General features: G+C 32.9%; 1 protein-coding gene across 1 annotated transcript; it reads left to right on the top strand.

The window, feature by feature from the left end:
• Positions 1 to 1300: 1300 nt before the first annotated feature.
• Positions 1301 to 14073, top strand: LOC142349515 (uncharacterized). Its single transcript, XM_075401129.1, has 3 exons — positions 1301 to 1515; positions 7552 to 7956; positions 13349 to 14073. The coding sequence occupies exons 1-3, from the start codon at positions 1307 to 1309 to the stop codon at positions 13758 to 13760; spliced, it is 1026 nt and encodes a 341-aa protein (XP_075257244.1). The 5' UTR covers positions 1301 to 1306; the 3' UTR covers positions 13761 to 14073.
• Positions 14074 to 18395: the final 4322 nt, after the last annotated feature.

Here is an 18395-nt window from a genome sequence, read left to right as displayed (position 1 = left end):
ACCACAAAATCAAAAACAAATGACACAGTTAATAAATTCCAAAACAACAATGAACAAATCAACTCCAATTATTGTTCTTCTGATGAAAATTTGTTGCAATGGTAGCTTCAAACCTTTGAAATATTATTAACTCTTGGAAACAATCTTTTCGGAAAAAAAAGATCGAGTTCAATGATTTTTTTTATTTCGCGCGTTTATAAAATTTATTGAACAATTACATTTTCTTTTGTTTTTCAAGTTTAAATTTTAGGAGACCTGATGATCAAGAGAACTCAACAACTAATTTTCAATTTCTCATGATTTTTTTGGGTTTAAACGAAACATTCGATAATCTCTATCGTTTGAAGCCGGAAATACTAAGCCTAAGAGACCAAGCATACCGATGATTTTTGACGTTTAGAAACAAACAAACGAATGAAAAAAGCAAGGGCTTGCATATTTTTTGTCTAACCTAACATACCGATAATTTCGTAAAATTGAACATATCGACGAAATCTTGACTTTAAAAACAAAGCAAATGAATACCAAAGAAAAACATAAGGCTTTTCGTTTTTTTTTAGTCTAAGTAAAATCAAACGTACCGACAATTATAAAAATCGACGATTTTTGCATTACAGACTCATTGTACTCTCATCACTATAACGCAGTTCAATATAGTTACCCATTTCTAATGCCTAGAGGTGTCAAATTAGATCGAAGCATTATTGGGGCCTCAGATTTAACACTTTTTGATCTTATCATATATATAAATAATATACATATTTATATTTATATTTATATTTATATATATATATATATATATATATATATATATATAAATATATATACATATATGTATATATATATATACACATATATATATATATATATATATATATATATATATATATATATATATATATATATATATATATATCTACTTGCTCGAATTTGTAAGTGTTGCTCACATTTTGACGATGTGGAGTGCAGAAGCGTTTTCTCTTTGTTCAAATCACTTATACCTCAAAATTTGAGAAGTTAGATCTAGGTTGGTAGTGGGTAGGTTGGAGGCAATTAAGAACACATGCGATAAATCCTACGATGTGAGCTAATAGGCACTAAAAATGGGTATAGATTCAATATTTTATTTGTTATGTACTGCCAGTAAATGCTCGCCCGATACGTGTTGTTAAAAGATCATGATCAACTCATTAAAGAATTGAATTTGACTCTAACTGGAGTGTTTATTTATAGCCATTATTGAAAGGCCCCTTCCTCATGCCAAGGCTTTATTTGTCTTTTCCTAGGTCGAGGTCTTTGCTAAGGAATGGAAAATGAGACGATTGAATCTTCAAGCGCTAAATTAGTGGGAACGAGTGTTGAAAAAATTGCAATCCCTTTGCTGTGCTTCGTTGCTTTAGTTTGCAATGTTCTGATCATAGCCACTCTTATCAGTCTGGGTTTGAACCGGGCATCCAAGATCTACATGATACTGGTAGCTACAGCCGACATCCTGCAAGTATTTGCTATTATCGGGTGAGTTCTTCTGAAATGAATACTCAACTGATTGTGGAAGTTTTGTATGATCCAAAAATGTTCAACTTTTTTGATAATGGAAGGGCTATACAATATAAATCTATCGTTTTTAGTAGCTAAAAGCAAAACACTGTACTTTTAGAAATTCCAGCAAGTCTTCTTAAGCATGCCTGGAAGATCTGTCACATCAAAACTTTAGTAAAATTTAGACCAAAGGTGCTTAATATAATTACTGGGACACTAAAAGGTAGAAATTGCTCAAGAGAGGTAAAAAAAAGCGTCAGCAAAAATAGATTTGAAGTGCTCTCTCCCATGTATTAGAGTTGCAAAATGGAATGAGTTATATTGCTAATCAGACTATAATCAAACATACTAATCAGAATAAAATATACTGCCTCTTAAATAAGCCAATTCGGTCTTGGTAAACATACGTAATTCATAATTTCGGAACTCTTGTGCAATTAAATGATTCTTTTTTTAATATGTTTTGTCTATTTCTCTTCTTACTATTTGTCTACGGTTTTGTCTATTTCTCTCCTTACTGACCCGGGTTGAGGATTTTACCCAAAAATAACGGGGAAAAGACTGTAAAGAGAGTAAAAATAAAAAATATACCCCTATTTCTCCGCTTAATTAAGGGTGGCAGAGTGTAATAAAATGAGTGTAATTTCAAAAAATAAAAGTGTAAGGAGGTAGTGAGATTTGATCCCTCATCATCCCTCTGTCAAACATGTTACCCTCATTTTGTGCAATAGCCATTGTGCCAAGTGATACTTCAAATTGAACTTACAGTTTGGCTATAATGGTAATTGTGTAAGTGTTTAATTTACTAAATCAGTCCACCCTAAATAATACTCTTTGCCGAGAGTGTACAAAGAGTGGAGGGAAGAGTGTGAAAACAGTTTAATTTTTTAAAACTACACTCTTACACTCTTTTCCCCGATAAATAGGAGTGGATTAATCATTAAACCCGGGCCGAGATGTCAACGCTGTTTCAGCAAATCTTTTTGTAAGAAATGCGCTGAATGCGCTGAAAATATGTAAGACATATGCTGAAATGGGCTGAAATTTCGAGATGGCGCTAAAACTTTAAAATTTCAGCGCACCTTCAGTGGATTTCTTACATAACTTTTAGCACCTTTTCAGCGCATTTCTTGCAAAGTTTCAGCGCATTTCTTACATGATTTCACCGCATTTTCAGCACATTTCTTACATAAGTTTCAGCACATTTTTAAGCGCATTTCTTACATAACTTTCAGCGCATTTCTTACAAAGTTTCAGCGCATCGTCAGCGCATTTTTTACATGATTTCAGCGCATTTTCAGCGCATTTCTTACATAAGTTTCAGCAAATTTTTCAGCGCATTTCTTACCTACTTTCAGCGCTTTCATATCAAACGTTTTATTATTATAAATTCAAATTACACGGGGAAGCATTTAAGTTCTAAATAGCGCAGTGGATTAATTGATAGATGAGACACAATGATCGGGGTTCGAGCCTCGGGGCGAAAAAAAAGAGCTGAACTTTTTGAAAATTCAGCGGATTTCAGCGCATTTCTTACAAAGTTTCCGAACTTCTCAGCGCATATCAGCGCGTTATTATGTAAGGTTTTTGCGCGGAATTTTTTGAAAACTGAGCGCATTTCTTACATAATTTTTGGAAATTTTCTCGACCCGGGAAGCCTAATCCCCGCTAATTACAATTCACAGTGAAATTGTAGTGGCATTACAAGTTGAAGTAGAAGTGTAATAGTACACTTCTAGTCTAGCCTGCATTCGAGAAGCGAATCCAGTCATAATTACACGCATTCATCTCACGATTGCTAGCAAATACTGATTGTATATCACAACTTCATTATACAAAATCTCTGTAGTTCTTTTCCTGATGTAAATTATACCAAAACGCTTGTAATTCTATAAGTACTTTTAGTTTGATTGATATCTAAAAGTCATGCTGCTGCGTTCTCTAGTTTTCAAATTTTGGAATTGTATAATAGGAGACCAAATAAAATTTTGCCATCTTTTTTTTTACTGGAGTGTTTTTAGTGCTTGGTTTTACATTTATTTACATTTATTCGACATTTTACATTTATTCCGCTGATTATTTCCGCCTGTTTAATATAGTTCACTCACAAAATTCTACATGATACAAAAATTCCTAGATCAAAAACATTGTGGCTGACTTTTAAAACAAAGCAGGTTGTATTTTGTGCTAACAAAACTTACTCAAATATCCCATTCAAATTTAATGACATTAGGATTTTGTCGGGCGCTTTCGACTATCAGGACGTACTTCTCTTACAAATTGAATTGAGATCACATTGTCCTAACAACATTGTCCTAGCACTATAATTTTTCCGACCCCACTTGTGGGGGGAGGAACTATATACTCAATTGGGTTTTTTCGTTCACTCAATTTTGGCCGATCGATATATTCATCGTAGAGAAATGTGAGTGGTATCATTAAAACGCTCGTCCGGCGTAGAAGTCAAAATTGAAAAGATTTTTTTTTCATTTTCGTGTTTTTCGAAGAGTTATCTAGGTTTAAAGTTTTGTGTGAAAAAGCGATATTTGCATGATTTTGTTCATTTTTAGCGAAAATTTTGTTCAAATTAAGGCCTCTCTAAAAAAATATTATTTCAAAATTACACGCAACAAATTTAGGCAATTTAGTGTTACCAATAGACCGATAAAAAGGCTAGTTCTGGTCTCTTGAGAAAGTTTACTATCAAGAAAATGTCGAATTCAATTTGAGAGCTGTTTCTTTTTTAGAAAAATTTCCTATTTATTATTGTTTTTTTAATCACTTAGAGACTAGTCGTTTTTCATACCGAGTTTTTGTAAAGGTCAAACCTAATTTATAGTCAATTGATACCCAATGAACAAAATATTCGTTTTCAAGGAATCACTCATTTTTTTTGTCTTGGAATCTGTGTTTCAAAAAATTTAATAAAATTTTGATTTTCTTTTGAGATTTCACTAAATTTTAGGGAGTCTTATAGCGTAGACTCGATAACTAAAAGTGCAACCGACTTCTTATTGTGCATTAGGTAAACCTGTATAGTGCTTTGAGTTGACAGCTAATGGCTGCTAAGACTTTAAGAATCAATTCTTCAAATTTTTTTTGAACTTTTAATCGATATTAAACTTATTTTCATGAACAGTAAGTCAGTCTCAACAATGACAGGACCACGTTCCTTTTTAATGCAACCAAATTTAATCTGGTAGGAGAATTATCTAATAACTATTAGTTTGAGGACTTTGATAGTTTCAAAAAAAATCGGATTTTTTTTTTGTAATTTTGATTCCTTTTAAATATTTTCCCATTATCCTAAAATTGATAGTTCTCAATGGCTTAGAAAAGACGGCCAATGAATCAGAAATAAAATTTTCAGAGCAAAAATTATGGTTTGTTTGGCTTCGACACTTTCTTCTGGAAAATTTGACTGAATTTTTGTTGGTTTTTGCCTGTATTTGTCGTGGTCTTCATAATCATAGGATTATTGTGATGTCTTATTGATAATATATTGACGAGAAACATCCCACTCTTCCCATCGAGGCAATTGGTAGCGTAATTTTTGGATTTACTTAAAAAGCTCTTGAATTTAGTGCCTGCTAAGACTTCAAAAATAATTTTTTATAAGTTTTTTTGGACATTAATCAAATTTAAATTTATTTCCGTGAACTCTAAGTCAATCTCAGTAATAAAATGACCTCTTTCTTTGCATCGCATCCAAAATGAATCTTGTTAGCGGTTTTATCTTCTAACTATTGGTTTTATGACTTCGATGCCACGAGTTCTCATAATTTTTTTTAAAATAAATTTTGGATATATTTTTTTTTGTAATTCTGATTACCTTTCATTTTTTATCACAGTATTCTAATATTGATAATTCCCAGTGTCTTAAAAAAGTATTCAATTGATCTTAGATAAAATTCGCAGAGAAAAGTTTATGATTCAAATGGCTCTGACACTTTCTTACACTTTTCCACTGAATTTTTTGGGTTTTGCATGCTTTTTTTGTTGCTTTCATAACCATAAGACTTATTATGATGGTTTTATGATAAAATATGGATGCAAAACATCTTTTGTTCACATCGAGGCATAAGGTAGCGTGTTTTTTGGATTTCTTTGAAAGCTCTTGAATTTAGTGGCTAATAAGACTTCAAAATTAAATTTTTATAATTTTTTAAATTTTTTTTGCACATAAACCAAACTTTAACTTATTTTCGTGAACTGCAAGTCCATCTCAGTGATAACAGGACCTCTTCATTGCTAATGCATCCTAAAGGAATATGGTCAGCTGTTTTATCTTCTAATTATTGGTTTTATGACTCCGATGCCACGAGTTTTCATAAGATTTTTAAAAATTTTTGGATACGTTTTTTTGTAATTTTGGTGAACTTCAAATTTTTATCAGAGTATTCTAATATTAATAACTCCCAGTGGCTTAGAGAAGATTCTCAATTGATAATAGATAAATTTCGCAAAGAAAACTTTATGATTCAAATGGCTTCGACGATTTCTTACACTTTTCTACTGAATTTTTTGGGTTTCGCCTGCTTTGTTTGTTGTTTTCGTAATCATAAGAAATATTGTGATGTCTTTTTGATAACCTTAGAGTGATAAACATCCTTTTCTTCCTATAAGGGAATAACTTTGCGTTTTTTTGACTTCCGCTGAGAGCTATTGAATTGAGTGGCTGTTAACACTTTTTAAAAAATTTTCGAAATTTTTTTGAACGCTAACCACTATTAAACCTGTTAGCATGATATGTAAGTAAATCTCAGTAATGACATAGCTCCTTTCCTTTTTTATACTAAAGTAATCTGGTAAGTGGTTTTAACTACTAACTATTGGTTTTATGACTCCGGTGCTACAATTTTCTGTAATTTCAAAAAAAAAATTGGATTTTTGTAATTTTGGTTCCTTTTGACATCTTATCTCATTATCCCATCATTAATTGAACCCATCGGCTTAAGGAAGACCTCAAATGGATCATAGATAAGATTTTCAGAGATACGATTATGGTTTGAATGGCCTCGAAACTTGTTTCTTTTAAATCTCTAATGAATTTCTGGTTTGTGCATGTATTTGTCTTTGTTTTCATAATCATAAGACTTATTGTGATGTCCCTTTTATTATTTTTGATTGACCAACATCAATTATTTTTCATTGAGGTATAACTTAGCGTAATTTTTGACTTCCGTTGAAAGCCATTGAATTTAATGGCGTTGATATAACTGGTTTTCTCAAAAGTTTCGTGGGTGCATTATATTTCTTTATACTTCTGAAGTCATGTTGTAAAGGAAAGAACACTGCCATTGCCATTGAGAGGTATATGAAAAAAGAAAATTTTTTTACTAAAAACTTCACTTTCATTGGGTTTGACACTTTTCTCGCTCAATTTATTCTGAAATTTTTTGAAATTCTTCATGTAGTCTTGAAATGCTGACTGGTCTCATAGGCTTCTAAATAAAGATTAAATGAATGATGTTACTCAATACTGTCAGTTTATAGCGAACAGTAATAAAGTTCATGATATTATTCGTTTCTAAAGATTTTTATACTTTTCAGTTTTTGTTCTTTTCGTCAACTTGTAACTCATTCTCATCATTGAGAGCTTCCATCCAATTCACTGTAATTCAAAAACCACTTTTCCAATGATATCATGTCGTAACTGATGTTTTGTTTGTTGGACAATACGCGTCTTCATATAACTTTTGTGAGTGGTCAATATTTGTGTTTCTTTTTCTCTTCTTCTAGCACATTCGCTAAAAAGTTTGTTTTTGCTCATTTTGTCGTTTGTTTTTTGTTCTTGTAGTCTTTCTAATGGCAGATCTGCTGAGCGCTGTAATGAGGCGTGGTTTTATGTATTTCATTTAGTAGTTCGGTTGTGTAACAGTTTCTTTAAACTCAAACATCTATTTTTAATTATCTCATCATTAGGTTGACAATTATGTCAAAAATGTAGATGAGCTCGGGTCGGAACATCATTTGCAAACGCACATTAACGAGCATCCTTGTTTGTTGTAGAATTAAGCTGATATCAGGCTCCAAAGCGTCATGTAGAGTGACTCGCTTCTTATCGGGATCTTTCTCCTTAGCAGCCCAGAACCAGTTCGTCCTTCTAACAGTTGACAGATTTTTGGCAGCCCGGAACGTGGCCAGCTACTACGAGCGCCGCTTGAATAGAGCCAGTTTGCCATTAATACTGACTACCGCGAACTACATTCTATCTCTGGCATTGAACGTTCCGGTCTTTTTCATAGTGACATATGACGTGGATTCGGAGACGTGTATCCTTTTGGAGGCTGACGGGTCTCAAGGGGGGCTTAACATCCAACTAATGGCATATTTGGCACATGCTGTGGTTCTCTATTCTCTACTCCCCCTCGCCATTACTTTGTCGCTCAACATATACATAGTGACAAATTTGAGGTTTGCACAATTTTTGTTGAATTCACCATTTTCCGAGTACAAGCTCGGCTCTTTTTGTAGAAACTTGGTGATAAAACTTGGGGTCAAGAAACGTGCACGACAATTATCTATTTTACGTGTATTTTTCTCATCAGCTATTTTTTTACATAGTAACGTGTTATATAACAACATATAATTTGTAGCTGGTGCGTAAAAAATCACGGGGGGGGGGGGAGCGCGAAACAGAAAAGATCCGAAAAGTCAATACATCTCCCGTTTAACACCCGCACAGATTGGTTAGATTAACTTTCTAACAGATGGATCGAGCTAATTGGGATCGCGCTACTAGTTCAAGTTATTTAACCACTGCCCGAAAAACTTCAATCAGCATGGCAAACTTTTTGTTTTTTCAAGATTAGTGGAACAGAAAAAAAGGAAGTAATTCACCCAGATTCGATGCATCTCCGCCAAACTGCTTAATTGTTTAATTTCTCAAACAATTTTCACAAATATTTTACTACACCACGGCCGGGAAGGGGCGAATTTCACTGGTCATGCAAAGAGTTCGTCAAAATAAAATCTGAGAGAAAAAATGGGATTCATGCCATTGGTTTAGAAGATATAATTAAGAAACTGTAATTTATTTAAAAGTTTCCCCGACAACGTTTGATCTTAATTCTGATGTAAATGAAATGTTAAGGCCAAATTTCAATTTTTTCAATTAACAGATCTGAAAAATGCAACGGCTGAAGGCGCAATCCCGCTTTCTACATTTTGAATCCTAGAGAACTTAGAAGAGCTCGTGAAATCATAGATTTATCATTTGGCAAAATTTTAATTCAAGAAATATGGATTATTCCTGGCCTGTAAATTGACAATACCGAGTTTTGGAAAAGTTTCGCTCAGGATGTATCTTTCCGAGTATTTATTTTTTTTGCAACAAATATATTAAAATTATAACCATACGGTTAAATATACCCGAAACAAAAAAATATTTCAAATCATTCAAACAAAATAATATAATAAAGATCAACAAACTTCTTAAAGAATCACATTATAAAATTTTCTTTCGATTGTTTTCTTCCTAAAAATAAAAATAACTTTTAAAAGCTCCTACGTTACTATTCAAAGGAATTTTTTCATGTTGTGAAAGCAAGAAATCATTCAATGTTTTCTTAAAAACGTTTTCATTTTTTGCCAACCGAAGCCAATGTGGTAACTTATTCCATTTTTGTACGCATTGACGAACAATCGAATTCATTCCAAAGCTGGTTTCGGCATTTTGTCTAATTTTGAATGTTTTGTTCGCGTATTTTGATGAAGACTCAGATACCCGTGAACATTTTCAGAATTTTTTGGCCTGGCGATATAATAATGAAATTTGGTTAGCGACATTTTTGCTATTATTAGCTCAGCTGGTAGGGTCTTTGTCTGGATTAGCAGATCTCTCGCTTCGTCATACTTTTTACGTAGAAAGCACACTTTTATACACCAGTTAATCTGTCGGTTAAGGCGTTTTAGGTTTTTTGCAAGACAAATTTTGAAAAAAGATTGCCGAAAATGATGAGTGTGAAAGCACAAGTGATTTTAGAAGAAGAGTGCGCGCGTTCAATAAAACTTGATGTCTTATAAGGTAAATTGATCTTATAGCATGAGCCATCTTTTTCAAGGTTTTATTCAGCTGCTCCTCAAAACTAAGATTCCTGTTAATTTGAATACCAAGATATCTGCATTTTTTTTGTGTTGTGAGAACTTCGTTTTTGTAAAAAATAGATCCGAATTCAGAATTATTGGGCGAGAAAAAGATTAATTCGGTTTTGTTTGTATTCAACTTTAGTTTGTTCATCTCTACATATTCTTCTGTTTTTTTGTAACATTTCCGTGAGGTTTCCATGTAAGCTACCTTTCTGTCCACAACGGACAATACTTGTGTCATCTGCGAACTGAATTACCTTTTTCCGTTGTGCTTATATTAGATGAGAAATCGTTCACATATAAAAGAAAAATGAGTGGTCCTAAAACAGTTCCTTATGGCACACCGTGATTCAAAATTTCACAATCAGAGAATATGCCATTAAGTTTTACCTTTTGTCTGCGGTTCGCAAGAAATGAAAACAGTAATTCTTTCGCTCCCTGGGAAAAATCATACACTTCAATTTTTTTTAAGAAAATGTTATGCCAAAAGGAATTAAACGCTTTTGCAAGGTCTAGACAAATAGCAACAGTCTCTTTGCTTTGATCTAAATAAGCCAAAACTGTTTCAACCAGTTCTAGAACTGCATCTGTTGCAGACTTTTTTCTGAAATCCGAATTGCTTTTTGTTTATAATTTTATGCTTATCAATGAACTCCATCATCTGAGTCAAAAGGAGGCGCTCAAAAATTTTCGCAAAACTCGGAGCTACAGAACTTTTTCGACAATTTGTGCTATCTAATTTATCACCTTTTTCAAAAATTGGTGTTACATGGGCGAGTTTCACTTTAATCGGGAAAAGTTTTTCTTTAATGGACTCATTTAAGGCGACCTTTAGATGTATGCTTATAGCTAATTTGCAAGACTTTATGAGTCGAATTGAGATTTCACCAGGTCCTGCTGCTTTGTTATCGTCCGGCGAGTCAATGACCGAGTAAAATTCTTTTCTAGTCACAGTTTTGAATGTGAAATCAGGTATTTTAAGTTTATCCGGGTATTTACAAGCAATATCCGAACCTTTGAAAACACCTAGATTAGCAAATGAACTATTCAGACAATTGACAATATTTTTTGGTTCCCTTGAAATTTCACCACTGTCTAATCTGATTTCATCAACCTTGACAATTTTTTTTACTCGGACTGGTCTTTTGTTTAATGAATTTCCATTGTTCCTTACTTGTTGGTAGTTTTTGGAAAAAATTGATGCAAAAATTGTTGTGCGCCTCCCTTAGTCTCCTATTAACTAAGTTTCTTAAGCGCTTAAATTCTTTGTACGTCTCTCTGTCAGGACTTTTTTCCATTTATTGAACAAAAAATGTTTTTGTGCAATCAAATGTTTCAATTCTTGGGTTAGCCAGGGCTTAGATTTCTTATAAGTTTCTCCCCCTTTTTTAACACTCTGAATTGGTGCGTGTTTTTCAACAATTTTCTCAAAAATAAAGAGGAAGGAATCAAACATATCGTTGCCATTCTAACATTGGGACATTCTACACCATTCGGCGAGGGCAAAATCTCTGTTAAATTTAGAGCATGAGAAAAGTCAACAATTTCTCATGGTAATTATGTTGTCACTCTCAGATTTCAATGAGAGGTTTGATTCGAAGATAACAGGAAAATGGTCGCAGTTAAAAGGGATTGTTGTGACATTGTGCAATTATCTGATTTTTTGAAACGAAACAGTGATCAATAAGTGTAAATGTTTTATCAGTACTTGTGGTTGCATCCCTTAGGTTAACAATTTCTAATCCTGAATTTGACGCAAAAATGTCTAGTTTACTTTTTTCTGTCTTGTTCAGATAATTCAAGTTGTAATCTCCAAGCAAAATAACGTTATCTGTAACGCTATATGCCCCCGATAATTCGATACTTAACTGATCAAGAAAATACTCACCAAGACGTTTGTTTGGGCAATAAGAAACGTTAACAAGTAATTTTTCAGTCAGAGGGTCAGTTATTTCAACCCAAACCGATTCAAAAAAACTCTCATCAACTGTTTCAAGGCTTGATTTAATATCGGTGGTAAATTTTTTCGGGACAAAATACCTACTCCTCCTCCCTTTGAAGCCACTGTTTTGTCTGATCTACATTTCCCAAAGAAAGTATGCAAAGCTGTTAAAAAGTTAATTTCAATATTACAATCAGTGTCCAACCAGGTTTCAGTTACAGCGACAAACCTATTAATGGGAGCTGTTTGCAAAAAGTTTGCAAACTCTTCAAACTTGTTTTTCAAGCTTTGACAATTAATAAGGAAAAATAAGGTTGAGTGGCTTGGTCTTCTGATTTTTAAGTAACTTGAATACTCAATCAAATATTCCAGATGAGGCCCTGGGTTCAATTCAATGTCCCTTGACAGCATGAGACGTACAAGTGAACAAAAAACTATCAGTTTTAGGAAGAAAACAAAAAAAGTATGATTCAACTGTTTTTAAAAAATAACAAACATTATGATTGTTGCAATAATACTTTTCAAATGTGTGCTTATGAATTTCAGTATGATTTTCTCTTCCCATAGGTATACTGAAAATTAAAAATATCAAGAACAGTCGCATTGTTCTATATTTCAAACTTATAATGAGTTGGAGGTAAAAATGCTTGTTTTGGATGGAAACCAAAAAAATTGTTGTTATCATAGTGATCAAAATTTTTTCCACAGATTCGGTTGATGATTCTCGGTTTTATTTCAGATTCTGACACTGTAAGCCCAAGATGCACGTAGAAATTCCGAATATTTCTGACAAGTTTAGGTATACCATGACTGACTGATGGTTGTACTCCATCATTACTCATATCTTTCGTTTCCAGTATATTCTTCAAAAAAACAACGTCAACATCAAAAACGCCACTCAACTCCGTTGCAACATTTTCTAACGCTTCATTATATTTGTCTATGTTTTCGTTATTTTTGCTGCGACCAAAAAAACCATCTTTAGCTGGTGGAATTTTGCAAAGTGCAACTTTAAGTGGTGAAAATTTGTTTATAATTTCCGACGCAGTTTCCATTAAAATACTAGCTGTTTCACAACCGCTATTTCCCGAATCAATATTGTTATGTCCAGCATCTATAATAAGTTTTTCAATCTTGTGATAACCGTTGTATTGTTTTACAATATTTGATAAGTCTTGAACTTTTGCTGAAGGATAGGAGTGTATTGCAGTACTTGGGCTCAGATCTTTTGCTTGTACTTTTTTGTATTTACTATCCGAAAGAATAAGTGTCTTTGTTGATTTTGGTATAAACTTTGGATTTAAAATCTTGGTTTGTTGTTGATGTTGTTGAACTTTGTTGTTGTCATGGATTTGGTTGGATGCTTTTTCGTTTACTTTGTCAATTCGATTATCAACCATTTTGTTATTTTGTTGTCGGAGGAAAGCATTTTCATTTTTAAGTTGTAATAATAATTTATTCAAAATCAAACATTCACTCATCAAGTCTTCTTTCTTCATTTTTTCAAAATCTTTCCTCTTTTTATGTACCTCTGTCATTGTTTCAAAAAAGCTGTGGTTTGTTTGTGTGTTTTACAAAAAGCGCATGCGACTGACTTCTTTGATTTCCACAATTTACTGCATTTAAAATTTATAATAATTCCGTCTTGAGGTTTGCATCTGTAACAAATATTGCATTGAAAACCTAGCAAGGACTTGATTTAAGGGTTAAATCTGCTAATGGCTAGTTGCGGGATTTAGCGGCGTTCGCATGAATTTCTTGAATGTGCGTTTTTAGAAACCTGAGCGCCGTTCTGCGAACAAGTGGACAACTGAGCAGCAACGAGGAAGAGCAAAATGAGAATATGATTACAATAGGGGCTGTCTTCTGCAGCGTTTCTTTCTTCACTTTTTCAATACTCGCCTCAATCAACTCAATCTTATCCGCTGCAATTGGAAATCCTCAGTTCTATAATCAATTGGACATCGATCCTGACTTCGTTCATGACTATATGATATTATTTAAGAATCTGGCGTTAGTTTGCGCTCTTTTGAACATGACAGTAGCATTTTCTGTGTTTTTCATGCAAAACAAAACGTTCCGAGTAGTTTTAATCTCGGTGGTCAAAAAACTTGCATGTGGCGTCCAGGCTAGGGAACGGGAGTCAAAAGAAGTAGAAAAGCAAAACGAAAATGTAGAAATTGAGTAGGACAACCAGAACGACATCGCTTTGAACAGGGAATTGGAAACGATGCCAGCCGAGAGGGACAACCAACTTGAACTGGCACTGAAAAACATCAACCGTCTGCATTATCCAAAACATGCAGACAATGAAATCAGATCACTTCAAATTAGCCTTCGCAAAATAATACAAGCTGAGTTTGGGATGGATGTGGAGTCATCGGCAAATCAGAGCAATATGGAGTGTCTGCAAAATTATGCAGACAACGCATTGTGATTTGATTAAATCATTGCATCTAAATATGACAGTTCATCGCATATCAACAAAGCAATTGATTGGAACAAGGCCAAATACTTAAATTCACTGAGAAGTTTGGAAGTTTGAAGCAATTATTGTAAACATTTGTTACAATAAAAAAATTGAATTGTATTGGTCTTCTTTTTACGACTCAAAGAGGAGTATAGATGGAAGGTCCTTTTTTGATCGGTAATATTGATAGAGTGTATTTGAAACAGGAAAAGAAAGGCGTGTAAACAAAGTGTTTATGTTAAATTGCCGAAAAAAAGACAGGAGTAGAAAAAGAGAGACTGGTTTTTGTTCAACCCATACTTTTGTGAAAAAAGTAGGCATGAAAAATTGCGGCATTTTCAAAGATGCTTTTTCAGTTTAAAATCCATTTTTTCAAGGAAAGGTATTTGTCTCAATTTTCTACAGTAGTAACAGTGCGCTTAATAGAATTTCTGGCCATATGAAGCAAATACTACAGTTCTAGACTCAATTTTCTTAATATTTCACCATGTTGGAAAGTTTTATTTTTACAGTTTTTGTCGGTTTAATTTTTTACAGTTGATATTAATTTTATGTTACTTTAAAAAAATGTTGTGAACTTTTATCAAAAATTTGAATGATTTTCGACTGTTTTTCAAATCGGTTTACTTCTCTTTTATTCTTTGTGCTTCTTGCTGTAGTTTTTGTTGTTCAGGCTTTAGTTTTGAGCAAATCTACAGGAGTTTCTCCTAAAAGGAACTGTTCTGTAACATATATAACACAAACTTCCAATTCTTTTTTCTATTATTTTAATAAGTTTCTCCCATGTGCAGGATGGGTGAATACTTGAATAGAAGGAATAATAGATTTTTTCCTCAAAATGACAACTTGGAAGTAGCGTCGTATCATTTTCTGGATAATTGTGTTCGGGAATTTTGTAAAGGGTATTTTATTTGACTTTGCCCATCACTTCTATTTCGTTTTCTCCAATTTTTTTGTGTTCATTATGACTGTTGGTTCCAAGCTCATTTGGTAGTGATTTGATGATTGACACATAGCCGTATCGCAAAGTTGTTTTGGTGTCGCAACTTGTAAACTTTTTATCACAAGATTTATGAGTTTTTTTGCCAGATACTTATTCATTTTTTTAACTGTTTTTGTTTCAAAATGATTAGTAAATTAGAAAAAATTAGTATTATGTCAATTAGAGTGACCGATCTTCTACTTCAAATCGTTTTTGGAATTCTTCCTGGTATGTTTTTCTCTTCACAAGACCTGTTCACAATTTTTCTCACCTGTTCTTGTCAGCGAGAATTCAAAATGGACTTCTCGTGGTATATTAAAACCTCTAAAGACGTCATTCGAAGTATTTTAACGAAATTTGCAGTCCCCGCTCGTCCAAATTACTCACTCATCCCTCAAAGGAAGCAGGTTGCGATAGATTACAGCTCGCACTAGCTGCTTGGGAGCAATTTGTTCCGACAGTAATTCGTTATTTATTTTTAAAAATATATATAATAAGCAGTCGAACGTGATCTTTGTGTCATATTCTTAGTATGATTATTACTAGCGAAACTGATCACACGTTTAAGGGCCCGATACCACTATGCAACATAATTCGGGACCGACGTTTGAGGGTAAAAATAGCATTTTCTGTATTTCGTAGCAGCGATGATATTTCATCACAAAATTGAATTTTACGTCAGCGTTTCTTGCGCCAAGAAAACCCTACTTTAAATGCTGAAGAAGTTTCGGAAAAAGTTCTATATTACTATATTTGCTCTATACAGTAGTTTATCTGGCTTTCGCAGTGTAAAAGTATGCACTTGCAACTACGAAAAAAGTGCGAGTTTGAACACTTTACTGTCTGAACTAAAAATATTCTAGTCCTTTGAATTCAGCCCTTGAAGGGATTTTTTGTAAAGCCGTTCACTATTGATTTAAAGATTAGAAATAAAAAACTGAAGTTTAGAAATAACAATAAAGTACACAAACAATCGGGTAAAAATGAGTAAACAAAGGACGTGATTCAAAATCTTTAAAAATGTTAGGTCTTTGCACTATTTACAGAAAAAGCCGACAAATTGCAGATTAGTTAATACGTATATCGTGACTTTGGTACCTTAAAAAGTCTGAAAAATTGTGTCTGCAAGATTAACAAATCATTATCTAGGGTTAGTGGAGACTGTTTCTATGGTTCTACAGTTATCAAAAGAAAAGTTACATTGCCATCGGAATTTGCTGACAGTTGATGATTACGGTTTTAAAGACTTTCTCAATTTACCTGGATCTGAAAAAGGCGACAGATAAGTGTAGCGACAATTTACTTTCAACTCCCACTTAGAACCCTACAACCCTAATTTATGTATATCAACTTAGGATTCAAACTACAGTAATTGCGAGAAATTTTGTGTCCCATGTTTTTCCTGAATGTAGACCTGAGAAAGACCTTGTTGTCCAAATTTTTGTTTAGCTTAAGGAATTAAAATCAGATTAAATGTTTTATTGCATCTTTGTTTTTTGTACAAATTGTTTGTTTTTTATAATTTGTAAGTACGTGCTGAGAATCAAAGTTTCTACTATTTTTTTTTCTTAAAATAGATGAAACTCTCCAAAAAAATACCCATGTTCATCGTATGAATACTCAATGAAAAATTTAGAAATAAATTAATACAAGGAAGCTCTGTGAGTCCGAGTATAAAATCTCGACAACGCTAAACCACCTTTTTGGCTTAAATCTATACAATTTCTGACGAGTTAAAAAACTTTCAAAAATTCAAATACTGTTCAAAAATAATTTGCGAATGAATAAAAAAAAATCACCTCCAGCTCAAATTACAATGTGAAGTAGTCAAATCCACATTAGAGGGCAGATGAGACTTGTCTTTACTAAGACAACAAGACCAGACAGACAACAAAATTAAATAACAACGTCAAACACTATTTACAAAAAACAATGTCGCTTTTTTCGGAAAAAGGCGACATACCAAACCAGAGTTAAATAAACCAAAAATTTATTAGAAAAACATGGAACCAGTCCTTAATGACACTTGATAGCGAGCAGAAAAAGAAGATAAAAATGGCAAAGTCAATAATAGGTTTTGTTTTTTTTTGCAAATTGCAAACAGGTAATTTCAAATAGTGAAAATGATTAGAAATCAACTGATTTTTTTAAATAGTTTAACAGAATTTCAAATCTCCATCTGAAGACATTGCAACCTGTCAATATGTCAAAAAACAAAAAAACCTGTCAAGACAAGCACGAACGAAAAATACAGACGAAGTACAAAAAATAACAAAGTTTTGCGGGAAAACGGTGTCGGTGGCGTTGCGCTTTCTCTGATTACCAAATTTTGATGCGTAACCTCTGAAAGTGAGCAAATATACAAAAGGAACAAAAAGGTCAAAGTTCAAAAAACTATTGTATTTTTCGAAATATTTAAATTTAAACTCATAAAAACAATAGCTATTAATAGTTTAATTTATTTCTCCAAAAAAATCTTTTGAGAATATGCCATACGTCTAAAAAATAACGATAAATACAGACAAAAAAAATAGAAAAAATTGTGGGAAAAAACATCGTTATAGTCGTTAACAAATTAAAACCATGAATTAAAGGCATTAGACATGTTCAATTGCGCTTTTCTCCAACACCAATATTGTTGTATGCGACCTGTAAAAAGGAGATCAAGTGATTAATTGATAGAAAAAAAGCAATGTACAAAGTTAATTATGTCTGTATTTTTCTGATTAATTTATCTAGTGAAGAAACATTTGATGTATAAGTCATAGGAAACTTTAGACATCAGCTAAATTTAACAAATAGGTTCTTTTGTTCATCCACCAAAAGACGCTAAGACCAGTAATTATCCAAAGTTTTGCATAAAACAAACAAAAACAATCTCAAATAAAAAAATTCTATAGTATTTTGCTAGCAGATGTTGTCGAAGCCGCTAAAACCATAATATACTCACTGAAGAAAATGATATGTTCAATTATGTTTTTTTGAACGCCAATAATGCGGTATCTGTTTAAAAGACAAAACGATTATAAATTTTCGACTCGACAACTAGATAGTTTTCCTCGAAGCTCTTTCGAAAACCAATTGGATCTCTCATTAGTGGGCTTTGATTTGAATTGTTTTTATATTTAGCATGAAACACAGCAAAAAATTGAAAAAATATTTTAAAAAGGACAGCGACTGATCAATATCCAAACTATATTTGGACTAAAAAACAACAATTACTCCAGAACTAGCCTTGCTTTTGCTGTTCCTCCATTAGGTATATGTGATTGTACTGATGAATATCATGGATACGACTCTATTAGCAGTGAGACATTATATCAAGAAAATTATCGATTTTGTTTATTTTCGAGTTAAATTTGCAAAAACTG

Source organism: Convolutriloba macropyga, chromosome 1, assembly GCF_964194025.1.
Source record: "Convolutriloba macropyga chromosome 1, txConMacr16.3, whole genome shotgun sequence".
Taxonomy (NCBI): Eukaryota; Metazoa; Xenacoelomorpha; order Acoela; family Convolutidae; genus Convolutriloba; species Convolutriloba macropyga.
This window is presented reverse-complemented; position numbering and strand designations above follow the sequence as displayed.

Bases quoted from the DNA above. Each gene is read 5' to 3' on its own strand.
- LOC142349515 (XM_075401129.1), top strand. From the start codon at position 1,307: ATGGAAAATGAGACGATTGAATCTTCAAGCGCTAAATTAGTGGGAACG. The intron at 1,516-7,551 runs GTGAGTTCTTCT...TGTTTGTTGTAG, and splicing joins CAAGTATTTGCTATTATCGG to AATTAAGCTGATATCAGGCT. The intron at 7,957-13,348 runs GTTTGCACAATT...GTGCGTTTTTAG, and splicing joins TACATAGTGACAAATTTGAG to AAACCTGAGCGCCGTTCTGC.